Source organism: Xiphophorus couchianus, chromosome 16, assembly GCF_001444195.1.
Source record: "Xiphophorus couchianus chromosome 16, X_couchianus-1.0, whole genome shotgun sequence".
Lineage (NCBI taxonomy): Eukaryota > Metazoa > Chordata > Actinopteri > Cyprinodontiformes > Poeciliidae > Xiphophorus > Xiphophorus couchianus.
Window position 1 is genome coordinate 8,776,029 of NC_040243.1, and position 24,240 is coordinate 8,800,268.

General features: G+C 38.7%; 5 protein-coding genes across 13 annotated transcripts in view; 2 read left to right on the forward strand and 3 right to left on the reverse strand.

Annotated features, from left to right (window-relative positions):
* The window catches only part of mrtfbb (myocardin related transcription factor Bb), a 64,568-nt gene extending 54,227 nt beyond the window's left edge, over window positions 1-10,341 (forward strand). For 2 of the 3 annotated variants that reach the window (XM_028042236.1, XM_028042237.1), the window contains 13 exons: window positions 1,349-1,414; window positions 2,974-3,029; window positions 3,139-3,214; window positions 3,455-3,616; window positions 3,822-4,012; window positions 5,125-5,253; window positions 6,066-6,313; window positions 6,480-6,612; window positions 6,698-7,582; window positions 8,134-8,241; window positions 8,482-8,577; window positions 8,658-8,718; window positions 8,811-10,341. In XM_028042236.1, the coding sequence (XP_027898037.1) occupies window positions 1,349-1,414; window positions 2,974-3,029; window positions 3,139-3,214; window positions 3,455-3,616; window positions 3,822-4,012; window positions 5,125-5,253; window positions 6,066-6,313; window positions 6,480-6,612; window positions 6,698-7,582; window positions 8,134-8,241; window positions 8,482-8,577; window positions 8,658-8,718; window positions 8,811-9,229 (2,630 nt within the window). In that variant the 3' untranslated portion in view covers window positions 9,230-10,341. The remainder of the gene's footprint in view (window positions 1-1,348; window positions 1,415-2,973; window positions 3,030-3,138; window positions 3,215-3,454; window positions 3,617-3,821; window positions 4,013-5,124; window positions 5,254-6,065; window positions 6,314-6,479; window positions 6,613-6,697; window positions 7,583-8,133; window positions 8,242-8,481; window positions 8,578-8,657; window positions 8,719-8,810) is intronic. The other variant, XM_028042238.1, reaches the window with a different exon arrangement.
* A 133-nt stretch (window positions 10,342-10,474) lies between these two features.
* On the reverse strand, window positions 10,475-14,574 carry LOC114159957 (lipopolysaccharide-induced tumor necrosis factor-alpha factor homolog). 3 transcript variants are annotated; one of them, XM_028042251.1, is made up of 6 exons: window positions 14,195-14,574; window positions 12,258-12,407; window positions 12,039-12,167; window positions 11,878-11,958; window positions 11,538-11,685; window positions 10,475-11,391 (listed from the first exon to the last, which is right to left on the reverse strand). In XM_028042251.1, exons 2-6 carry the CDS (start codon window positions 12,397-12,399, stop codon window positions 11,283-11,285), a joined length of 609 nt encoding a protein of 202 aa, XP_027898052.1. In that variant the 5' UTR covers window positions 12,400-12,407; window positions 14,195-14,574; the 3' UTR covers window positions 10,475-11,282. The 3 variants fall into 3 exon arrangements, with proteins under 3 accessions (XP_027898052.1, XP_027898051.1, XP_027898048.1); XM_028042250.1 differs by having other exon boundaries at window positions 12,039-12,164; window positions 12,258-14,574; XM_028042247.1 differs by having other exon boundaries at window positions 12,258-14,574.
* Window positions 12,258-18,112, reverse strand: snrnp25 (small nuclear ribonucleoprotein 25). Of its 3 annotated transcripts, none has more exons than XM_028042254.1 (6): window positions 17,870-18,112; window positions 16,519-16,737; window positions 15,127-15,217; window positions 14,908-15,013; window positions 14,755-14,829; window positions 12,258-14,650 (listed from the first exon to the last, which is right to left on the reverse strand). In XM_028042254.1, exons 2-6 carry the CDS (start codon window positions 16,726-16,728, stop codon window positions 14,593-14,595), a joined length of 540 nt encoding a protein of 179 aa, XP_027898055.1. In that variant the 5' UTR covers window positions 16,729-16,737; window positions 17,870-18,112; the 3' UTR covers window positions 12,258-14,592. The 3 variants fall into 3 exon arrangements, with proteins under 3 accessions (XP_027898055.1, XP_027898054.1, XP_027898053.1); XM_028042253.1 differs by lacking the exon at window positions 17,870-18,112 and adding an exon at window positions 16,817-16,905 and having other exon boundaries at window positions 16,519-16,734; XM_028042252.1 differs by lacking the exon at window positions 17,870-18,112 and adding an exon at window positions 16,817-16,893.
* Window positions 17,030-19,286, forward strand: polr3k (polymerase (RNA) III (DNA directed) polypeptide K). Its single transcript, XM_028042255.1, has 3 exons — window positions 17,030-17,267; window positions 17,373-17,460; window positions 19,063-19,286. Exons 1-3 carry the CDS (start codon window positions 17,157-17,159, stop codon window positions 19,188-19,190), a joined length of 327 nt encoding a protein of 108 aa, XP_027898056.1. The 5' UTR covers window positions 17,030-17,156; the 3' UTR covers window positions 19,191-19,286.
* Window positions 19,287-19,323: 37 nt separating this feature from the next.
* cdip1 (cell death-inducing p53 target 1) lies at window positions 19,324-24,240 on the reverse strand. Of its 3 annotated transcripts, XM_028042244.1 has the most exons (6): window positions 24,109-24,240; window positions 22,783-22,934; window positions 22,359-22,511; window positions 21,951-22,010; window positions 21,303-21,579; window positions 19,324-20,814 (listed from the first exon to the last, which is right to left on the reverse strand). In XM_028042244.1, exons 2-6 carry the CDS (start codon window positions 22,856-22,858, stop codon window positions 20,703-20,705), a joined length of 678 nt encoding a protein of 225 aa, XP_027898045.1. In that variant the 5' UTR covers window positions 22,859-22,934; window positions 24,109-24,240; the 3' UTR covers window positions 19,324-20,702. The 3 variants fall into 3 exon arrangements, with proteins under 3 accessions (XP_027898045.1, XP_027898046.1, XP_027898047.1); XM_028042245.1 differs by lacking the exon at window positions 21,951-22,010; XM_028042246.1 differs by lacking the exon at window positions 24,109-24,240 and having other exon boundaries at window positions 22,760-22,885.

A 24,240-nucleotide genomic window follows, 5' to 3' on the forward strand; every position in this document is an offset into this window, starting at 1 on the left:
TTTCAGCAGAGCCCCCTCTCTGTGTTTCTTTATAACCTCTGTTTTTGCTTTACTGGTGAGCAGGAGCCAGTTTGCATCATGGAAGGGTTAGCCAGGGTTCATGCTCAACACAAGATGACACAATGAGGAGGACCCCGGGCAGGAGTCGTACCCTCATGGTGATGCTCAAATTAAAGCCAGTGCTCTCCCATGGTGCTTGCAGGCAGCTTTTCATGCTATTGATATTCAATTGTGTACAGTAATAAAATTGACTGCCTGTGGCGTTCCTTTTGAGTCACAAATATTGAGAGAAACTGTTGTTGTTTCTGTTTGAATCTCCTGGATTCAAACCCCCATTGGCCTGGGTTGGTAATAGAAAACACAACAGTCAGAGAAGGCACAGTTTGTTCTCTCTTCTGGAGATGATGTCCTGCTGGAAGAGTGCGCGCGGCCTTCCATCCTTTGCCTCAGTTCTTGTCACTTTGCGTTCCCTTGCCCAAAAGTCGAAGTCGGCGAACATCCCCCTTGACTCTACAGTAAACCAGCGATCCCACCTCCTTAACTACCCCCAAAAATGTCATGGTTCCCAGGCCTTGTTCTCACAGCTGCCCCGTTTATTTTTGCTTGAGTGAGTCACAGAGTCCTGTTCGGACCCGGCGTCTTTCCCAGGGGAGTTGAGTAGGTCCATGTTGTGTGTATTTGTGTGTGAGGGGGAACTGTTTCTCCCAGGCCACTGAGCAAATCCGGCTAAGCTGGGTTCGCTTCACTACAGCGATGACGATAAGGGCCATGGCCTCATGCGTCACCGTCACCCCCTAACCTTCTCAGCAAACTTTTTTTTTTCCTTCTTGTGTGTTGCTCCGCTGGAAAAACAAGTCCACGCTTTCTTGTTTGTAAATGTTTAAACTACTACTGTTTACATTTTTGTACAACACAGAAGATGCATCCAGAAACTTCATGTAGAGCTTCAATCTAAGAGTCAAGAAAATTGCTCAACAAACCAGACTTCTTCTCAAATCTTGAATCAGGGAAACAGGGAGAACAGAATGTTATTCCCTGTTTTAATTATTTTAATTGAGTCTTTATCACATTTGCAGAACTCACTCAAACATTGGCTTTATAGGAGAGCTCCAAGCAAATGTGAAGCTAACCGTGATACCCCCCGTAACTCAGACCATACAGGAACTGAACAGAATATCTGTGGTTATGAGCTTAGTTTGGTGTTTGGCTTTTAGGGAAGCAAAGTGATGGAGAAATAATAACCATTTCTGCTTTATTTAAAGTCCTCCAGGTTTCACAGATGGTTGTGAGATGAGTCAGATGAGTTGTTTCTAAATGGTAAATGTTTAACCTCTGCATTCTTCTGCAGTCCTTCAGCACTGTCTGCAGCAGAGGAGAACTCGGGAGCAGCTAGTGGAGCAAGGCATCATGCCGCGTGAGTAGTTTTCATAATGCTACCCCTTATCTGCTCCTGGTGAGTTAGTTTTATTGCCCGGCATTGACAAAAGAACAAAATGTATCCAAAATTTAAAGAGCTATTCCAGATTCTGACATGACAATGTTTGCTATTTATTTCCAAGAAATCCCAAAAATGATCTTATCTTGCCTACAGAACAGGAATTTATTAAATGAGTCAACCAGTAAAGTCATTTGCACATTACACTCTTTTATAACCAAAAACTTGCAATAGAAAAATACAACTGAGTGACTTAACAGCACATATCTGCATATCCCATATGAAATGTGACAAGTTATCACTGTACTCATAAGACGTACTGATATCTGACCCTGAAAGGACAGATTATTCTTTAACAGAATCTGTTCATCTATCTCAGATGCTGAGACAGTGAAGCACCTGATATTTGGAGCTTTAAGGCAGAATTACGGATGTTTCATCGTCTTGGTGTCCTGCTCTGTTTGGAGGACCTTTGCCTCCTCCTCTCTGACACCACAAACCCACATCAATTAGAAAATGGACCTCCTGCAGGGGTTATTTTCCTCTTCTTAGACATAACTACGTGTAGTGGATATAAACACCCCACATCCAACCTTTTTACACATTCAGTTACTTCTGGACCGCTGGCACCAGTAACCCCTTATGCCCCCACTATGGATAAGCGTGTATGATAATGGATGGATGGATAGCTATGTCTGTCAAGGCCTCTCAAAATGCCTTCACCATGGGAACTCAGACAATACAAAGACACAAAAAATATGGTGGAAGAATTTGTTTACAGTTTATGTAAATATCTAGTTTCAACTCCAAGTAGGGCTGATTGATTTAATTAAGACTGATTTTTATTTTATTTTTATTTTTTTGCATTTTAATATACTTTAATGAAATGCAATCAAATGCAATCTCCTCTGGCTCTACATTTTAAAAGGTTCTTCATAACCTCTTATGAAGAATGGAAATCAGAGCAATAAGCAGGAATGTTTTACTGTGTGTGTATGACACACTCCTTGGAGCATCCCTTGTTTGCTTTAATGTTTTGCCATTAAAGCAAACAATGGCGGTCATATCAGAGGTGACTGGTCAGTGACACAGTCCTTCTCTGAAGGAGGATGAGTTTATTCAGAGTGATCAAAGAGTAAAACTCCCTGCTCAGAGTAATCTCTTTGTTTGAGTCAGTAAAGCTGGTGCTTCCTGTTTTACTCCCATAAGCTCGTCCTTACTGAGGCCACATTCGCAAAGAGCAGAAAAGACAAAAACATAACTGTAAAGATGCCAGGAAAGGGATTATGGAAGAGCTCTTTAAAATCAGCAAATTTTATCATAAACTTTATCATCTGCATTAAAAAATACTGAGTTTCTACTCTCAGTCAGAGCAAGTTTAAACCCTAAAAACAACAAACTTCCTTCCAAAGAAGTCTGTTTTCTCCCAAAAGGAACATATGCAACCCTTTGGGGCTTGCTAGCTAACAAAGCAAATGCCTTTTCAGTTACAATCAAAAGCACGTAAATAGTTTTATGTATTTTTATTATTTTTCCAGCTCTGAAAAGCCCAGTTGCCTTCCACAAACAGATTCACAGTCTACAGCGAGCCAGGGTAGGTCTCTAATGTGTATTTAACTCCACCGTTTAAATTTGTTCATCTGTGACTTTAACAATGTTTAAAAAATATTTAAGTAGACACATTTTTTCTTTTTTTTAACCAGACTGGGACTTTTCTAAAGCATAAACTGAGCAGCAGACCGGATCGCTCCGAATTGGTCCGTATGCACATCCTAGAAGGTAATCCCCTTCCGTGTTGTTTCTGGGTGATGGTGTTTGGATAAGCAGAATGAGTAGGGCTCTTATTCATCTGTCTGCATTTATTACTGCTTGTTCAACAATCCTGCGACCATCCGAATGTTTTTGCTGTAAACTGAGCGTGTGAGAGGTCCAGCTGAGCCTCTTCTGAGTCACAGTGACAAATCAGACCGACTGATCGTAGGCCGGATCGTAGGTGAACATCCTCTTTTTGTTCATCAGAAACGCAGGCGGAGCCCTCCCTGCAGGCGACGCAGTTGAGACTGAAGAGGGCCAGACTGGCCAATGACCTCAACGAGAAAATCGCCCAGCGACCTGGACCCATGGAGCTGGTGGAGAAAAAGATCCTGCCTGTCGACTCTGGAGTCGAAGAAGTCATAAACAGTAAGTGATCATTAGCATTACTCACACAGTGACAACCGAAACATAAACTTAAGTCAGGATTGTGTTATCAGACAGACTTTCATCCACCTCTGTGGTCCAAGCTTAAAAAGCTCCATATTTATCTAACTGTCTATATAAATGCTGCAACTCTACAACTGTGTCTTTAAGTGGCTTTATTTCTTAAACCTCTGTGCTGATCATACAGATTGTGAGGCGGATTACTCAGACACACCACATGTTCCAGATGTTTACAGCTTTGATGAAGACAGCAGTGATGCTTTATCACCACAGCAGGCCAACAGTCAGCTATCTCCTTCCCAAACTTTACCCTCCCCACGGGAGTCAAGGGAAACTGAGGTCTCTTATGCTTCCTCTGACTTCAGCCCTCCTCCACAGGTACAAAAATATTCTCAACTCTGTGATCAAACAAATTGTTGCCATGTCATAACTAGTGGACAAATCAGCATAATTTACAATTCTTTCAACAAAGCAGTGGCAAAAGTGTTTCCAAGCAAACTCTGGATTTTTTTTTTTTTTTTACATTTTCTCAACAAACACCAGTGTATTCTTTTAGGATTTCGTATTTGCCCCAACATAACATATACAGTAAGAATCTGATCAGAGGAGAAATATTTTAACTTTGACCTGCATGTACAATTTGTGACGTAAAACTAACATTGTGTGGCTCAACAATAGAAGGTGTCAGGCATGATGACGTGGGAATGCTTTTCTTCAACAGGAACAGGAAGCAGTCCAAGGTGACATCTGCAGCTGAAACTCCAATAAAACGCAGTTTTAAAAAAAGTGATGACTAGGGGACTGAATCCAAATACATGTCACATTTTCAGATTTTTAATACATTTTTAACCTTCCACTTCACAATGATGTGCTACTTTGTAAAGGTCTATCACATAAATTTCACAAAAGATAAAGTACTCTGCAAAAGCACAAAATCAAAGAATTTTTTTTGTACATCTGAAATAAAACAAGACTAATTGCTTTAAGTCAATAATTCCTTAATAATGAAGAAAAAATACTAGTTACAAGTGACAATCTGCCAGTGGAACAATACATTTTAACATAACATTATATGGAAAAAATTTATAGCTCTACTGGCCGATTATTTAACTTACAAATAGTACTACTTTTAGTAATCCGGGGTGTTTAGTAATAGTAATACTTTTTCATAAATATTAAGGAATTATTTATTTAAAACAAGCCCCTTTTTCTAGACCAAAAGAACTTGGTAAGATTTTGTTTGTGCTGCGTAACATGCCGAAATGTGAAAATGTTAAAGGGATATAAATACTTTCAAAAAGAAAACAAAAAAAAAACCCTGCAGATGAGAAAAAGAAAATGCAACTTTAATCAGACTTTAACTACTATTTGGACAAGTGGCGCATGTTTTTGTTTTTGGAGTGTTCATCAAGCTTGGTTTGGTTATTCTGGATAGTTAGCAGATGTTGCAGCTCGTCTAATTCCTGATCTCTGCCTCTGGTTTTCCTCAGCTCTCTCCACCAGGCTGCTCTCAGTCAGCATCGGATGTCTCCACGTCAGAGAAACTGAGCAGCCTGGAAGCTCACCAGCCTAACACCGCTGTCGTTCAAGGCATTTCGCCAGGTCACGTTCTTGTGAAAGTAAGCCGACTTTCTCATGTTTCCTGTAAAAACAATTATGTTTTGAAATTGTTTTTTATCTAGTTCAAACATAGCTGTTATGTCACTGACCTCTGGTATAAAGTCATGTGTTTCTTTGATTAACTGCCTGTGTCTGTTGTTTTTTTTTCCTTGTTTCCTTTGGAAATGTAATGACGGATAATGTTAGAGCTTGGATTTTTATCTTACTGAGAATCACAGCAGTTTAGGGGCGGATAAAAAATCAGCCGTCAAGTCAAACGCAGGTCAGAGAGCAACACATTTAACATGTTTTAGTTCTATTGTTGTCTAAATCTGACAACTACAGGCTGGTCTTTCTCAATGAAATTGTAAAATCAAAGCTAAAAGGAGCGATGCGAAAAGCGTGCATTTATCTAAATTATATTATACTGTGATCTCCAAGAAGAACTGACTTCCTTAGGAAATGAAAGGGGAGTAAATTTGATAAATTGAAGGCTGTATGCTGGCTTACTTCACGCAAAGTATCTGGTTTCTTGTCTTCAACACAACTTGCAGGCATGCCAGGACATTTTCATATAATTTCAGAGACAGTGTTAAAACAATATGTCATCTTTTTACTACCTGTTTTCTCATCCTGTCTTGAGACGTCAGAGCATTCCTCTATCTTAACACTAAAAGCTATAAGAAAAACAGTATTCAGTCTAACTTTGCTATGGCCACAGCAAACTCCATTTCTCCTGAACTGGACTAAGATCACTCACAGAGATTAAATATCCATCCGCATGGTGTTCTGCAGCTTTGTCTGACCTGTTTTTGTGCGTTACATTCTGCAGCAAACTTTGGCGAAGCTAGCCACGGACAAAAGCCGCAGCAAAAAGAACAAAGAGCCCAAGCCACGGGTGAAAAAACTCAAATATCATCAGTACATCCCCCCTGACCAGAAGCAGGAGGTCAGTGACGTGCCAATGGATTCCTCTTACGCCCGTCTCCTGCAGCAGCAGCAGCAGTTCCTCCAGCTCCAGATCCTAACCCAGCAGCAGCAGAAGTACAACTGCCAGACCATTGTACCTGTCACGCTGAAGTATGGCGCCACTCAGCAGTTCATTCTTTAAAAAAGTCATCTGTCACACTTGACCACAGCTGATCTTTGTCTCATCACATTCTGCATGCAGTTTTCCATAGAGAGACAACTGAAAAATGGTGTCTCTCTTTCTTTCCCACTCCCTTTATTTCCCATTTTGGTGCAGCATATCCACGGCTGAGATGCAGACCAGCTGCTCGGCTCTTGTGCTCCGAGGAAGCTCGCCATCGACTCCTGTGCAGTTCCACCATGCCAGCACAAAATCGGATCAGTTACCAGCTAATATCGATGAGATGAAGGTGACACCGCCTGGCTCTGTCAGTCCCATACACACCAGAGAAAGCATTCAGCATCTAAAAGATGAACCGTATTCTTAATTTACAGGTTGCCGAGCTGAAAATGGAGCTGAAACTCAGATCACTGCCTGTTTCCGGGACTAAGACAGATCTAATAGAGAGACTGAAGCTGCATCACGAGAGCACTAAGAGCCAGCGTATTGCTGCCATGGAGTCAGGGGCCTCTGCAGCAAACTCGCAGGCTGAAAACATTCATTTGACACCGCCTGTTTCCCTCATTGCTTCCAAAGTTTCCAAATTGGGAATTGAAGATGGTAATATGAAAGACATTCATGCAAAGTCAGTTTCAGAGAGTTTGTCTAATGCTGCGCTTTGCACAAGCCCCTTAAAAGGACTGCCATATGAAGAGGGCCCCACAGATGCAACGTTCACTGAGAAGGACTCTGAAAAAGACAAACGGCTGCATGAGAAGGAGCGTCAGATAGAGGAGCTAATGAGGAAGCTGGAGCAGGAGCAGAAGCTAGTTGAGGAGCTAAAGATGCAATTGGAGGTGGAGAAAAGAAGCCAGCAGAGTGACTCTCCACCTCATCCTAACTCGTCGTTGCCAATCCAGATAAAAGAGGAAAACAGGAATCTGTCAAACTGCTCGGTGTCCTGCAGCTCACCTGGTCTGCATGTGCAGATCAAGCAGGAGGAATCTTCAGATCACAGCCACGTAACCAGCCCAGATCAGTTTGCCATTGGTCAGCGGACCAACACAAACAGTGAAAACCCGCAGCCTGCCCAGGTCCTCCTGCCCACATCCTCTCCTGGCTCAGCAGTCACCGTCGAGCTCCCTGCCAAAGGCGTTAAATTACACACTACTGTTAAGAGCACAGCTCCAGGCCGCATCCCAGCCTCTGGATTTGAGCCACAGAAACCAGGAGAACTACAGCAATGCCTCACTCAAACCCCGCATCTGGCAAAGGTGAAAGTACGTACACTCTGCTGGGTTCAGTCTGTCTTGTTCTGTCTTCCTTGGTCTTCTTAGTCTTTGTCACCACACTTTGCAGTGCTTTGTGGGTTTGAAACATGTTCCAGCTAGTGCCAACAATTCACACGTCAGGCTGCATAAATATAGAGGCATGTTTTTAGTCTGTGCTGCCAGTTAAACCACAGGTTAAGTTACCAGTCATTTGTGTGCTGCAGTGGAAAATGCAGCTTCCTTGTGCTTACAGCTGCAATCAGCTTTAACAGACCACTGTAATCATTTCGGCTACAAAAATCAAATGAGTTGGAAAATATGAGACCAGCATGTCGGTGTAGATTGAACTCAGCAGTTTCACAAGTAAAGTGACAAATTTTTTAGTTGAAAAAAGTTCTACAAAGGTAGTCCAAATCTTTTTCTAAATTTTTTTTTATCTAAGCTAAAGGTTACTATTGTCTGTTTCTGCCACATAGACAATAGTAACTTGTTTATAATTCACTTTTCAGACACTATTTATATCTGTACATTAATGCTAGGCTGTTTAATGTTTTCGACGGACGTGGGGAATGGATGTTGAGGGGCAAAATGTACTTGATACATTCCTGGTGTCTGGATGCAATAGTCCTACCTCTCAGCAAGCTCCCCCAGAAGTACTCATAGGAAGGGTGAAATATATTCACTGAGTCTTTGTGGTGTTTCCTAATGCAAGTTATTGTTTTACAGGTGTTTATGGATTTATTTGTATAGCTTTACTAGCACTTAATATGGGGTTTTGATATTCAATATGTAGAAAGACGGCAAGTTTCCTTTTGCACCACAATCCTGTTCAATAGTTGTTTTGTTGCTTTTTTTTAATCTACTGTTCCTGTTAAATAGCTGCTTTCTTATCTGCTGTTATTTTGCAGCAAACAACCTTCACAAACCAGGCATCAAAGACTAAAGACCCACCTCGCTATGAGGATGCAGTAAAACAGACACGCAGCATGTTAACAGCTGCTCAGGTGCAAATCAAATGCAAGTTCATCGCTTAAAACTGTTATTAAAAATCATTCCTATATTAAATAACTCTATTTCTTTAAAGTGTCCCACTGCAGCGAGCCAGGAGATGGATGACCTGTTTGATGTGTTGATTGAAAGTGGAGGTGAGCGATGCTTTAGCCACATTTTTGGACTAGTTTAACTGGGAAGATAAGTGAGGATTTCCTCTCACCGTGTCGTTCTCTTGTTTTTTCAGAGATCTCCCCTCTCATCAGACAGGATCCTCCCAGCATGGAAAAGCCTCTCCCTGTGACAGCTAGCGTTACCACCCTTCCCATCAACACGGCTCTGACCCGTCCTCCACCTTTGGTGCAGGTGGCCCAGCTGCCTGGAGCGCCGCTCAGCTCGACAGGAAACAACCTGGAAACCCTTCTGGGGGACACAGAGGCTCAAAGACTGAAGCTGATGGAGGAGTTAAGCTCACCTTTGGTTGAGATGGAGATGAACTTCAGTGAAAACCTGCCACCTTCTGGTGTGAACCTGCAAAGCACTTCTGTGGACAGCATGGATTGGCTCGATCTCACCCTTTCTGTGCCTTCGGAGGGGATTAACCCTTTGGACATATCAGTGCCTGACTTCCTGGACTCTCATGAACTGAACTTGAACTGGGATTGAATGATTTTAAAGGCAATATGTGGACTTCATCCTTTTTTTTAATACAAAAGTTAATGAACTTTAAAAGCTGTAACTTTTTTGTGGGGAGAAAATGAAAATGGTACTGACACGTAAAAGATTTCCATCTCAAGTCATCCAGCTGATTTTTCTATATTTTTCACAACTTCTCTGTGTTCTGAAGCCTCAGTAAAGAATATTGCAGTAAGAATTGTCTCCGCGCACATAGGAGTAAAGAAAACTACACAAATCCTGGTTACAGATGGACACGCATTGCTTTTGCTGCTGTGTTGTTTACTCCACCCTGTCTAGGAATGATTATCACTATCAAAACAGATTGTAAACACATAAGCCGCATGATCATGGTTTCCATGCAAGTCAAGAGGCATAAATCTGATATTTAACCAAAGTAGTGAAAGTTTGATTGGCTTGCAGAGAGCCAGAAACCCAGAACAACATCAACTCAAGTGTTTATTACAAAATACTCTGCAAACATCTCTTCACCCATCCTGTAAGTCAGCACACATTAATACACTCTGCAATTCAAAGAAGGAGTCTTACATGAATCATCTGTTGGGCAGCATTTAACATAATTTGCTGGTTTGAAATTGGTCAGACTGACTTTTTATCAGCTAGCTAGCTTTATTTTATTTAGTTTTATTATTAAACATTCAGTGGTGTGTCATTGTCAGAATAATGAGATAGGCTTCTTCCATTAAAGTAAGAGTGGATTCCCGTAACATCTGCTGGCAACAGTGTGTGCTATTATAGGCAGCATTTGGTATGTGTGGATGTGTTGGACGAGGAAATGTTAGACATTCGTTTCTGTGGTATTTTAATTTGCTATGTATCGACTCTCAGACTTCTCTGGAAGATATCTGGAATGTCTTTGACAAAGAACCATTTGATGCTAAAGAAAATCTCACAATATTTCTTTGTTTTAAGTCAGCTACTTAATCCCAAATCTGTCACCTTCAGAAGAAAGAGGGGGTTACATGCTGGAAGGAGGAATAAGATTTCACAAGACCGATGTAACTCAATACCAAAAACATTACAATCATTCTGTTTATGTTGTATGATGTATTTATGTTGTTTTTTTATAAAAAAAAATATTACAGTTCCTTTTTTTGGCAAATACAAAAATGTCTTGGGATTTTCAGCCTTTGTGCAAAAAAACAAAACAAAACACAAAAAAAAACACTAACTTTAAAGGTTTCAGTAATTAAATAGTCTGCTTAAGGAAAATCTGTTCTTATGCTTCTTTATTGAACAGCTCCCTACATGCATATTCATTGCCAGACACATTTAATGTCGCACCTGGCAAAGATGTATGAAAAGCTTTAAAATATTTTCATTTCTTTTTACATGAGAATTTATGGTTTTTAATTCTAGAAAAAAAAACTACCGGTACTTTAATTTGAGTACATTTGTTCAGCGAATGAAACATTCCCACACCCCCACTTGTTTTGTACTGCTGTCAGGACTTTGTACAACCCACCATTGCATATTCTCCTATAGCGTTTCACAAGGTTAAGGAATACAGAAAAAAAAAAGACTCCAGATCATTTTCAGTTGCAAAATCTTTCTTGTCATTCAGAGTCCTGGGTTCTTTCATCTTTTGGTGTATTTTCAGTTTCCTGCCAGAGTCCACCAGATTTCTATTTAAAATATTCTGATCTTTCAAAGACAAGATTTGATCCTTTTGAAGAGGCGATAAAAGGCCCCCAGCATCACAATCCTCCTAAAGAACTACTTTAAGATTAGTAGAATTTCACAGGTAGTTTAAAATTGAAAAGGTAGATTTCATACATTTTATAGATCTATTATAATACATATTTACATGCAAGTCACAGCTATACCTATTGAGATGTGCTTCATTAAATCCATTCAGCCAAGATTTAATTTTTAAGTTCACAAACATAAATCCTTAGGCGTGGATTTTCAGCGTAAGAGAGGACGATGTTGCTAAACAAACTCTTCAGCAGATCCTCTCAGCAGTTACTAAAACACCAGCAGTTGCTGGTCCAGCGTTTTTTCTCAGCTTCAGCTTCTCCTCTCAGAGCTTTTTGATGATTGTGATTTTCGACCGACACTTTGGACATCTATGCGTGGTGGTCTTGAACCTGTCCATGCAGAAAGGAAGGAGGCAGCAACCAGCCACGCAGCTGCAAAATGGGAGAGCGGAAACAAAACCAGCTGATAACAACAAACCTGGAAGCAGCCGAGCAAACAGAAACAGGTACAACAAGGTGTAACTGTGTCGTTAGGCAAATATTTTACCGCCAAACCAAATGGGAGGGAGAGTTCATACCCCATCATAGCTGACATAAAGCAAACAAGCCAGGTCACGCTGCTGACAGAAGTGAAAGTCTCCGTGGTGACAAACTCCATGCACTCTGGGCACTGTGTCCTCGTTGGTTGTGTAGGAAGTTTTCCAATATCCAGAATCACGGCAGGGGCTGAAAGAAGAATGTGTACACAATCAAATCTCTTTCCTTTACTCTTTACAAGAACTAAATTCAGAATAAAATTGTAGTCTCTGTCATCTAAAATTCCAATCTGCACATAGATAATGTGAGGTGTGACAGTTGTCCACAGTGCCTCGTTTTGCAGCCTCTTACAATACAGGTTTGTGTGGTTTGGTGGCTTACCGGGAAAAGAAGGAGGAGGTTCGACAAAGAAGACTTTAGAAGCGCTAGCGTCAAGCTGCTGGTTGGACTCGTGCTTAATATCTGAAAGAGAGAACTTCAGTGACGAGCCTCTAGCATGAAGAATTCACTGTTGGTCAAACGAAAAAGTAATTTGTGCTCACCGTTCTTGGTTCTCTCATTTTTTGCATCAATATTGTTACAGTTCTTTTGCAGTTCAGCCTTCTTTATCCTGAGTTCTTTCAATTTATTGTCAATAGAATTGATCTCTTGTTGGGTAGCAGCCGACTCTTCTGATAGGAAAAAAAACAAATAAATATACACAGATTGCATAATGTCAAGGACGTTTTATGATTTATTTGCTGGGAATCCATTGATGTCACCTGTTTCTCCAAATTCAGCCCGATTCCTTAGCTCCTGGAATACCATCAAGATTTTCTTTCTGTCTTCAAGCTGTCCCTCTTTCAGTGAAATGTCTTTCAGTTTTTCTGATATTGTCTCCACCTCATTTTGTGAAGAGGTCATGGCAGCAGCTGAAAAGTTTGCAGACAAGCTGAGCAATGCCAAACGTTTACACAATGATTTTGCTATCATTTTGGCTTTCTTTGTTTTGCATGTAAAATATGAGTAAATCTATCCAAATGAAATAAAGCTGTCCAAACCAACCTGTCCCTACATAAATAAATAATAGCTTCCTAACACCAATAACTGGTAGGGCTGGATAATATGGATTACAATAGAATCTTACTTTGTTTTATTTCGAAGCAATCTAATTTTCAATTTTAGTTGATTTTTTTTCTCACTTTATTGTCTCAAAAAGAAATCATAATAATTAATTAAAATTCCAAAAACTTAATTTCGATCATCCCTTCTGGGAGTTTATCTGAATTCAACTAAACATGAGCTGTGAAACAATATAGTAGGCTGTGGGAAGTCGGACACCATTCTGAACTACAGAAATCCAAAGAGTGCACATAGGTGAAAAAAAAAAAATCCAACTTTTTCAAAAAAAAAAAAAAAAAATCTTAAAATTTGATTTATCAATAAAATCAGTATTATCCCTCAGCCGTATCTGATAGTGCCACTTTTGGCAGCAACAACTGCTATCAAACATTTGCAATAAGACTGTTTTGCAACACTGTGGAGGACTTTTGTCCCACCCTTATTTGTAGATTTGTTTTAATTGAGCCAAGCTGGAAGGTCTTCAGGTGAAATAGGCCACAGGACCTTAATCAGATGTGGTTGTAGGCTTACATTGGGCCACTTAAAAATGTTTCTTGCATTCTGCCATTTAGATGTAGACTTCCTGACTTATTTGGTTATTGCATATCATTCAAATTCAAGGGTGGGGTGGTTTTGGAGTAATATTAATAGTCAAGCCACTCCTGGGAAGATTCATCAGAGCTGCATGTTTTTTTCTATTCGTAGAAATAGCTTTGTAACATTTACTAGTTGATAGACTAGCTTGGGATGGGATGTGTTGACTTTGAGATCTTTTATCCTACTTCATTTACAAGCTTGGTAGTAATCAGGACTGGAAGAGGCTCATTATGAAACTCAGCTTTTAAATTAATTGTGATTACTCACAGTTGAGTCACAGTCTAAAGGTGGATGGTTACATTTTCCACATAGGTCCTGGTTGATTCAGATAGCTTTGTTCCCCTTAATTAGTGCAACCACCATTTTAAACTTTTTTGTACTTATCCAAGTTAGCATGATAGTAAAATTTAATTGTCATAAACAGTCAATTGTGACAGAAGACCAACAACAAGAAATCTGTAAAGGCGCAAAACCATTTTAAAGCACTTTAGCTTTATCATTAGGTCTCAATTTTCCAAAAATACAACTGATGTCATAAAATGTGTATACTGAATAGATAACTCTGTTATGGTTTCTTTTTTCATCCCTCAAAGTTTAGACAGACTTGCTGTAACGTAATGCAGAGAATAAATTGTTTCACTTTTATTCCATCTGAATTATGCTAGAACAAGTTTTCACATGAAAAACCTACAGCTGCCCAAAGTCTGTTATGTTGTCTCTGACAATGATCAACAAAGTTTTTCACCAAATCAGCAAAATACACCAACAGTAAAATTATATCAAAAAGATTATACTTAAATTAGCTGAGTGGCTACATAAAAATAAACAGTATCCTCAAAACTGAAAACGTCTATTAAAGATATCTGTTTAGTTTTGTCACAGTACATAAAAAGCAAATCGTGACAAAACCCATTCCACCACTTTAAACCCATTCCACCACTTTAAATGTCACATATTATTACAAATTAATAAATACAACTGTGAAAAACTCTGATATTACCTTGCTTTTGCTGCCTCTGCTATGTCATTCACAGGTAAAATCCATATAAGCTGAACAAGAGGATATTGTTCCCATCTGTCAGGAAATATTCAAATCATTTGGGCGGTGTTTATTACTCCCATTTTTGCAAACTGCTGCAGTCTGGCTCAGATGGAAGCATTTATGTAGGCACAGACAAAGTAAAAATACTGAAACATTTTCATTTTCACAAAGCACTTCTACAAAAATCTTATTCATTGTAATTACATGTACGTTACAACAGAGGCACATTTTAAAGCTAATAGATACAAGACAAAGAAACATTTATACAAAAAAAAGATTAAAACAAGATTTTAATTATTTTAAAGAAGAAACTGGGACACTGCAGGAAATTGTGTTTATTCTCCAAGCATGCTGAATCACTTCTTCCTGAGTCTCTTCATAAATGTCACTTCATCTCTGTTCCTGATCCCATAACTAAAGATAAACATTTCCAAAACAGAAAAAAAAAAAATATTCAGACAGTTTTGATGTTAAGATTTAGGTGCATTAAGCACTAAGGTGAAAGGATAAGCACTCACTCTTTGAGCCTCATTGTGTCATCTTCAAGTTTCTCGCCTTGAAATACAAGATGGTAGGTTCTCCAAACATATCTCCTGAGAAATAAAAGAGGAACAGTTGTAGAGCTACGAACAGATCTTAATTTATTTTCTTGTGTTCGTGAATGCTCCTACCAGCTAACATGTTTCACGCCGCCTTCTCGCTGCTGTTTCAACTCCATAAATCTGCAAATGGCCTTCTTAAGATCGAGGACTGTAGCATTCTGGACAACCACAATGGCTGTTTTCAACCAGACAGACAAATTATTATCACTTGTCTGCAGTAACAACAAGATCAGACGAAGTGAAGAGAAAAGCAAAGCGCTGATCACCAAAAATTAAACAAACACTGACGCATTATTTCACCATCTGCTTTTAAAACCTTCACAGTCATCGCCTGGCCATATTCCAAGGCAATCTGGGAATTCACCTCTTCCAGGGTCACCTAAAAAAATAAAGACAAGTTTCTTCAATGAGCATTTAAAACCAAAAATTAAGGAGGCGTTTCTGACCTAAGGGTTTAAAGATATGCTTTTAGATCTAAGAAAATCTTCAATTGGTTGTTCTTCAACTGTGAGAATCAACTTGACTTCTTCATTTTTAGACAAAATTAGGAAAACAACACCACTGGGGTACTGTTGTCAAGCAGCTCCATGTCATTGTGTGCAGCAATAACTAAACTAAAAATAGGAAATTATATAAAAATAATATGTAAAATGAGACTGTCAATACATTCAAGCTCGCAAAGTGAGTTCTGTTTTCTTGCAACAGTAGGTGTTGCAAGAAAAATAAAATGCAAAAATTAGTCATTTGATGATTTCTTACACCTGCAGAGTATTTGTTTCTTTTTTTTTTGTTATAGATATGTATGAAGATGAGTTGATTTTGAGAGTACTGATATATTTAGCAACAAATTCATCCTAAATTTCATTTTAAGAACTTTTAAACACAGCCTGTCACAAAGACACAGTATGGTCGCATTTCTTTAGCTGAATCTATAGTTGAATCAGATTTAACACCATTTAATGTTGCCCAAAGAGATATTAGCTGAAAACATACAACATGTGAATCTATCACAACTGATATAATCATCACAATATTTACCAATAACATCACTATTGTATGATTTTCAAATATTGAGGATCTATAATTTTTCAACCCAGAAATTCATCGCTGGGTTGAATATTCATGCAAAACACACTGTCAAAGAATAAATCTTTAAGAATATTTGAGTTTATTCTATTACTAAAGAAGTTAGAGGGCGTGTTTTTACACAGCGCTGTTCAGCTAAAAGGTTGGACAAGTCTTGAAGTGTTAATGAAATGCAAGAGCTTCTCGAATCCTTTGAAAGGCAATTAGAAAGCAATCTGACTCTCACATAATCATAATTTTAATTAATAAATGTAGTCTATATTAGATGCAAATTTGAATAACATGGGGAGTCCAAATGTGTTCTAACTAATTTAAAATCTTGCAGTCAAAAAATAAGAAGGTTCTGAATTTTACTAAAAACTTGTATAAAAAAGAAAAGAAAAGAAACAGCTGGCTCGTTTTGCATGTGAATTGTTCATGTTTGAGACAGTACAATTAGAAAAACACATGAGAGGTATGACTGATTTGGAAGGGCTTACATAAGAAGCCATCCTTTCTCTGAAAAGAATATATCGGAACGGCTTAAGTTACAGAAGTTCAATCTCAAACAAACAACTACAACAACAAAAAATAAATAAATAAATTACTGCCAACCTGTATCGGCAAATCACAGAGTAAAGGGTCCTGCACAAGTCGAGCCAGTCCCTCCTCGAAGATATCCAGGATCTCTGAATGCGGGAGAGCATCTTCATCTTCCTCCTCTGTATCAGCAGCTGGTTCCTCGTCTTCCTCCTTTTTCACCTCCTCATCCTGAAGAACAATCCCCCTCTCACCTCCAGTGCTTAGATTCTGTTCCACCTCCATTAAAAGCTACTAAAACAAGACAGCAAACATCAGCAAGCCTAATTTTATCTGAACATAAACGAAAACAATAAATTAAATATTATCTCACAAGAGCGAGTTGCCTTCTCTTATGTGGAACGCGCAAAATATATGTCCGGTGGGATAATGAGGCTCATCACACAAAGTTCCACTCAATAAAAATAAAGTATATAAACAAAATGAAATTACATTTTGCTTTATTCAACTTCCTAAAAGTTACTGTAGATCATAAAAGATTATACAGTTTCAGTGTAGTTTGTTTTTAACAGGACATCACTTTCTTCTCAGTGTTTCCTATCGACTAGTTTTATTTGTTGCACTTCCGCTATGAAAAGCAGCAGACAGGTAGCACCAAATGGTCTAAACGACTTGATTTCTCTTTAAATTGACTCTTTTTGTGTCATGTCAGCATGCTACTGTTTTGCCCCACATGTGGGAATGTTTTAATCGTCGAAGAAGGACAAAGATGTATGAGATTCGCTTGTAACACTTGTCCATATGTACACAACATCACCAGAAAGGTAACACGAAACGTTTTAACCCGCGCTATGTGGGAATTGGCGTTGCTGTTTCTTCTCGTGTTACGACATTCTTCGAGTTAAATGCCCCCCCTTGTACCTTCGCAGGTAAATAACAGAAAGTATCCCAAGCTAAAAGAGGTGGATGATGTCCTTGGTGGCGCTGCAGCGTGGGAGAACGTGGATTCAACTGCAGGTGACTATTGCCTCTCATCGTCTCAAACAAGTCTGTTCTGCATGTTGAAACTAAAATTACGTTCAAATATATAAAAACACCACGGACTATAGTGCATTATTTTATCATTATTTTTAGTAATGTAAAGCTTATATTTCATACTTGAAATACAAGGTGAAAACAACGCAACTTAAGGGGGTTTTTTTTAGCTAAAATTTACTCTTTGATTACTATAAACAACCATGTTAAATCAGTGTTAGATCGTTGTATTGTATTGTGTGAAATTAGTTTTATCTTTTTACATTCGGTCAGCTGCTTGTTTCATGTGAAATGATCAGAATCGATGAAAGCCATTTTACCAAAACAACAAATACTCAGATCCTTAAGGTACATTGCCTGCATGTTTAGATGGTTCTCTGCTTTAACACACCTGATGTACATGATTGCAGTACAGGAAAGGCCTGTTAATCAGCCATCAAGTGGAATCAGATGCATGTTTCAGGCGAAAAACACCTGAAACATGCAGAGCAGTGGACCTTGAGGAGCAGGGTTGGGGAAACACTGTAACTAGTAGACAAGATGGCGTTTAGACAGTTATGGGTGTTTCACACCCATCATGTTTACAGACCTGCTTTGACTCACACTTGTTCACTGAAGAGATATTCCTGTGCTGGTTTACTTTTACACCCAGTGAAAATCAACCATTAAATTCTTACTTTAATGCTCGAATCACAACCTTTGTATGTCAAGTAATGCATGGGTCTGGTAATAATAATGAAGCATTTAGTGTTAAAGTGTTTCGGACCAGGAAAACAATCTAAAAACTGTATAATACCACTACTTGAGGATTGACTTTGAACACCACTTGGTCAACAACCGTGGAATGACCTGTACGTGCTGATGTCTCCACACTGATTAAGTAAATACAGGTTCTACATGTTTATCAGCTCTTGTGTTGTTGTGCTCAGAACTACAGTTTATGCAAAGTTATGACTGATAACGGTGTCTGCTTGTTTCTGTACATTGTTTACAATGGCTGTACACATTTAAACTACTATGACACCAAACTGCAATGTCTTTCACAGTTTGATGATAAAATCAGGTGAAATACAACATGACGGTTCATACTGAGGTCACTATACAAAATATTTTATCTGATATATTTTCCCCAATTACAAGCTGCATTAAGTAAGCAGCACACAAGAGCCTGTTGCCCTGGTGATCATCCTCCAGCTCTGTCGGTAGTTGGGTGAATGAGAGGAGGATTGAGTGAGCGTCTTTAGCTTTATGCTTTTATTTGTGACACTCAACGACGTGTCTCCTGGATTCTCAGTTGAGTATCCAAATGCAGGGCTTAAATTTTCACAACAAAGATTAGTTATCTTTTCTATGAGTATGAAAGTGGTGCTTTACATTAAAGATACAGTATGGAGCATTTTTGGGGGGAATGTTTAAATTTCATTTACATGGTTTTATAATCAAAACATTATACGCTTTTCTCTTGTGTTGTGCATTTTAGGGTATCAGTCATGCCGACTAAAGTGTGGAAATTAGGGAAAATGTGATGTTTATGACTAAAAATCTTATTCTAGGCTGATAATTTTCATCCGTTTTTCTGTACAGAAAAGTGTCCAAAGTGTGAGCATCCCCGGGCTTATTTCATGCAGATCCAGACCAGATCAGCAGACGAGCCGATGACAACTTTCTACAAATGCTGCAACGCACAGTGTGGACATAGATGGAGAGATTGACGGCTGTGTAATGCAAAAAGTTCAACTTATTTTCAGATTCCGCTTTGTCTTTTGAAAAATTACCTTTCCCCAAAAATAAATGTCATTTATGCAACAGTCACTTGTCAGACATCATGCATCTTCAAGATAAGAGATTTCTTCATGACTTTTATTGATAAAATATTACCTGTGTACAACAGTTAAACTGTCTTACATTGTTGTACATTATCACACACAGTATAGCAATGCAGTTTTCACAATAAGAACATTTTGCTTCAATCCTTCAGCTCAAAAGTTTTACACTGATTTGTCAATCAAAACAAAAAAGTCAGTTGCACATTTAGTCAGAGAGCTAATCAGCAGAATTACTTCTTTTAAAGTAAAAATCAAGCAAATTAACTCTTGCTAGGCATTAGTGAACAAAGGATTGGGCATGCAGTGAAGGTATGCTGATCATTTACTGGCGGCAGACAATTCAGTGGAAGTTGAATTGCAATAATATTTTTAATCTTAATTGAAGCTTAAAAGTATGTCATCTAACATGCATCTGAGCAATGCACCTAGTCTTAAAGAATATGAGCCATTGTTGAATTTGCTCAACATTTTTCTTAACATGTCCTATTTTAGATTATTTTGAATCTACAACTTAAGTGCATCCTGCCATCGTGAAGTCATTTACTAAGATGTCATGCAGTTTTTTTAAATCAGTGACAAAAACACATCTGCCACCTTCAACATGTTTTCAATTAGTGCACATACAGTCAGATTCATTCAGTTAAAAGCCCAATAATGTTTTTCTTTATATTCTCACAACAAAAGGGTTAGCAGTGGATTTTAAAATAAAGTGCAAATGTTAAGTTTATTAAAACGAGACACAAAATGGACAGAGAGCCAACAGAAAAGCAGCAAGTCACTGAACATTTAGTGACTGAACAAAAATAAATACAGCATGTAATATAAATAGCAGTTTAAATTTGTAATTGGGTATCATTAAACCAGTGGAAACAAGAAAAATATACATGAGGAAAATATGATATACAGACAAAATTGGGTTAGTTAACATAAATGCTGGGAAATGTTATTTTAAGATGAGACAAAAAAGAAGCACTAACTCACAGTTTGAGTAACATTAACATAAGAATTCAAATAAAATAAGCAATTTCACAGTTTTTTCTAAATGAGGCTAACTTGATTTTTTTTCTTTTATTTCACATGCATAAGATAAAAAATGTCTGTAGGCTTGCAGCAGTCTGTGTAACTGCAGCTTTTTAGTTCCTGGTTCTTTTAATGTCCTTCATAAGTTCAGAGGTTTTGTACATTTTAAATCCTTGTTTAAATATTTTAGAAGAATGTGGAAGATCTATACAGCAATTATCCTGTGGGTTGATGAGACAACTTTATTTACGATAAGAAGGGGACAACACTATGCAAAAATGGGGCAAGAGGCGGAAGCTGCTGTCTCTACCAGCAGGGGGAGCTGAGAGTTTTAAGTGTGTGCACATACATGGCTCTGTGGCGAAACACTGTCGGTGGTTAGCAGATGCGCTTGTATGTGTAGATGTAGCCCTTACAGTTAGGACAGGTGTGTGTCACATCCTTGAGGTCATCAATTAGACAGGGAATCAAGCAGCAGCCGAGGTCACACCTGGGAGCAAAGAAGAAGAAAAAAATACAACAAAATCAAACACCTGCAGACGAGTTTAATCATGACTGAAATGATGAAGAGGATATTTCAGTTCAGTAAAAAAATTAAAGAATCAGCACTTGTCTCCACATTTTTCGAGATTCCAAGAAAATAGCAAGAGAGCTTCTGATGTAACTTTAAGGAGCCAAATGGAAGATTGCGGAAACATGCTCCACATCTGCACAACAGATGAGAAGTTTGCAAACTAAATATTTTGTGTGATACTCTTTAAACCCACAGATTTCAGTTTTTCCCCCACTGTAAATATGATCACATTTCTCATAACAGTTTAAGCAATTTTAGAGGGTCGGATCTGTTAATATGTCTAAAGTGCATCTTCTACTGACCAAAAATTGCTACTTAAGATTAAACTTTACTTTTAAATTATGGCTGAGACTGGTTATCAATGCCGTAACTCTTTCATCCAATAGTTAACACTTTGAACTTACCCTACAAAGAAACAGAAGAGGCAGAAGAGTGTGTTCATGAGCCCGACATCATGAGAGATGCGGGTGATGATGGCCTGCTGACAGTGCGGACACACGGTCTGCACCGGCGACGTCTGGAACATTTCGCCCTGCAGTACCGTCACAGTGGTGGCTGCACCCGGAGGAGCCAGGACAGTCGCCGTGTGACTTCCCACGTGGACAAAGTGACTGGGACCCGGACCCATCTGTCCAGGAACTGGCTGACCGAAGTGACCTGGTGGCGGTGGGTATGGCCCACCTGCAGAAAAAGAATCAATTAAAGCGTTAAAAAAAACAACTTTAAGTACGGAATGGTCTAACCTTGTAGAGGAAACGGAAATTATATTCAGGGAAAGAATTTGATGATGCTTTTGGATGACGTGGTTACACATTAATGTGTGAATAAAATAAAACTGAGGCTAGTGACAACACCAACACAGAAAAATATGGATACACAAAGAAACTTTACAGAGTATCAAAATAAAAACGGCAAAATGGATAACCAATGATGTTTTTTAAAGGCTGAGCCAAATAAAAGTAAACACCTCCACTGACAGTTTTTCACCCAAATACACACAAAGACGGTATGATGATCAGTATTTACTGATATTAGCGGAAAGGCTGCTGCACCTTGCATTGGTGGAGGCATTGGATGAGCAAAGTGACTTGGAGGTGGTGGGTAGGCCATACCTGCAAAGATTGCATTCAGGAATAAAAGTATTAACATAAAAAAACTGATTGGAAGGATCACGGAGAACACAAAAACAAAACAAGCAAACAAACAAACAAAAATTAACTTAAAGTAGGAATATAATGAATTTGTGAGTTGTGTGAAATGCTGTGGTTACACAACTGATTGTGCCAGTAAAATAAAACTGAAGTCACAGCTAAATGTGAATGGATTCTGACATACTTCAGAGACACTAAATATCTGTAGTCACAGAATTTCCAGGGGAGTCTGGTGCTAGACTGAACGATTAAAAGAAGCAGAAACACAGAAACAAGAAGTTATTGATATTTCAGGACAAAATGTGGCACCTTGCATTGGTGGAGGCATTGGCATGGGCATGGGCATGGGTCCTTCTCCTGGAACATGTGGTGGTAGGAAGCCTGGCTGTGGACCTTCATAAGGGGGAGGGCCATAATCTGGAAGTAGGGGCTGTCCTTGTGGCTGAGTAGTTCTTACTGTTTCTAAAATATACACAAAATAAAATGATCTGATCAACAAAAGTCAAGCAAATACTTCACAGAGATCAGAGAAATACTGAAAGATATTTCATATTACAAAGAATTGAAAATTAATACCAAAACCATATGACAACCAATGTTTAAACATTCTTTGTGTATATTCAAAACAGAGCAAAATAAAGGATCACTCACTAGAAGTTATTATTTCATACATAGAACTAAACTAAAATACTCATCAACATTCAGCACACCCTTGCAAGTTTCCATTCATTACCAGGTTGCCCATTCTTTTCCTCAATGAGGGGGGCACTGGGACCTCCGGGGTACGGAGGGGGAGGGTCACTGGACATACTGGCCGGAGATCTAGGCTCACAGATGGCTCGGATACTTTGACGGCAATCAAAGCTGTGTGGGTCGGGTTTACTGCTGAGGAATAAAACATGAAATCTTTTATCTCAAGTTTCACCAGAAAGTACTCGTCTCTCTCAAGCTAAATAATATATGCAGGGGTTAAGTGTAGGCCTGTCACAATTTGTTGGTGTAATTGAAGAAGTCACAAATAATAATCTCTCTCAGTAAATTCAGATTTTTTATGGTTTTTATCTTTTATTTTATTTATTTCTTAAACTAAATTTTCTCCAAATTGATGTTTGTGATGTCTGGGGTTAGCAGCAGTACGTGTGTGCAAGAAACTCCGTCACAAGTCATTGGCTAGTTCTGTGTGCCTTTTACATATAAAATAAAACAAATATTGTGGATAAATTCATGCAAATTGAAAACTGTTAAACTAAATATTTAACATGAGTGCAAATTTCACGCTATAAAGTAACAATTACAGAGGGATTATATGCTACTGTTCATACACTTAAGGTTGGAGAACAACACAGCTGTTGAACTGCCCTCAAACGTCAGACTCTATATAAAAATAATCCAATTTGACAAAGTTGTTTATGTCCATTTCAGTATGTTTACACCATTACCTTTAACTCCGTATCTAAGTGCTATGCGTATATTATTAAAAATAAATGTTTGTATAATTGAAATACCTTACTTAGCAAGACTTTTATTAGTTTGAACAAAAAAAACCCCTAAATAGTATCGTAAAATCAAAATGTAGGCTGTTCGGAGATAATCCGTGTCAAAGCTACTTGCAACACCATGAATAACTTAGTTACATAATATATGTAAGCGGAAGTCCGCATTGATTTAACACTAAAGTGGATAATTTAGTCAAAACAAACTGGCTACATCTTTGTCAGTTAACATACGTGCTAGCCAACAGGAACGTCGCTTTCAGAGGCTAAACGTCTGGTTAAAAACAGGTTTATTTCAGGTTCCTTCATACGACTGAGGAAGGACGGGGCGTGTTAGTGGTCAGCCGCCAAGGCAACTTCAAGACGTCGCTGCGTTTTAACTGTGAACCCAATCGTTGAAAGCTAGCTGTCGTTAGCTACAAGGCTAGCTAGCGTCGCCATTCTGGATATAGAAACTAAACGCCAAAGATGTGAGAATAAAAACCGACTTGGAAAACAAGTAGAGATAATTGTTTTCTTCGTTCGCTGCATACAAGGAGATAGGAACAAGTTGGAAGGGTCATTACCTTATTCTAGGAAGAACAGCGCCGAACCGTGTTGTAGCTGAAGTTGTTTCACGTTAGCTGCTTCGACATCCGTTGAGACGGATTTACACTGACGTCATTAATCATGATGTACATCAGTGTTTTGGCGTATTT

Coding starts and splice junctions, on each gene's coding strand:
- LOC114159957 (XM_028042247.1), bottom strand. CDS start 12,468: ATGATAGCAAAATCATTGTGTAAACGTTTGGCATTGCTCAGCTTGTCT. Junction 12,168..12,257: donor GGCTGAATTTGGAGAAACAG/GTGACATCAATG, acceptor TTTTCCTATCAG/AAGAGTCGGCTGCTACCCAA. Junction 11,686..11,877: donor ACCTCCTCCTTCTTTTCCCG/GTAAGCCACCAA, acceptor TTCTTCTTTCAG/CCCCTGCCGTGATTCTGGAT.
- snrnp25 (XM_028042254.1), bottom strand. CDS start 16,728: ATGGAGGTGGAACAGAATCTAAGCACTGGAGGTGAGAGGGGGATTGTT. Junction 15,218..16,518: donor TCTGTGATTTGCCGATACAG/GTTGGCAGTAAT, acceptor TTATTTTTTTAG/GTGACCCTGGAAGAGGTGAA. Junction 15,014..15,126: donor AGCAGATGGTGAAATAATGC/GTCAGTGTTTGT, acceptor GGTTGAAAACAG/CCATTGTGGTTGTCCAGAAT.
- polr3k (XM_028042255.1), top strand. CDS start 17,157: ATGCTACTGTTTTGCCCCACATGTGGGAATGTTTTAATCGTCGAAGAA. Junction 17,268..17,372: donor TACACAACATCACCAGAAAG/GTAACACGAAAC, acceptor GTACCTTCGCAG/GTAAATAACAGAAAGTATCC. Junction 17,461..19,062: donor GAACGTGGATTCAACTGCAG/GTGACTATTGCC, acceptor TTTTCTGTACAG/AAAAGTGTCCAAAGTGTGAG.
- cdip1 (XM_028042244.1), bottom strand. CDS start 22,858: ATGTCCAGTGACCCTCCCCCTCCGTACCCCGGAGGTCCCAGTGCCCCC. Junction 22,011..22,358: donor AATGCCTCCACCAATGCAAG/GTGCCACATTTT, acceptor CAATCTTTGCAG/GTATGGCCTACCCACCACCT. Junction 21,580..21,950: donor AATGCCTCCACCAATGCAAG/GTGCAGCAGCCT, acceptor CTTTTTCTGCAG/GTGGGCCATACCCACCGCCA.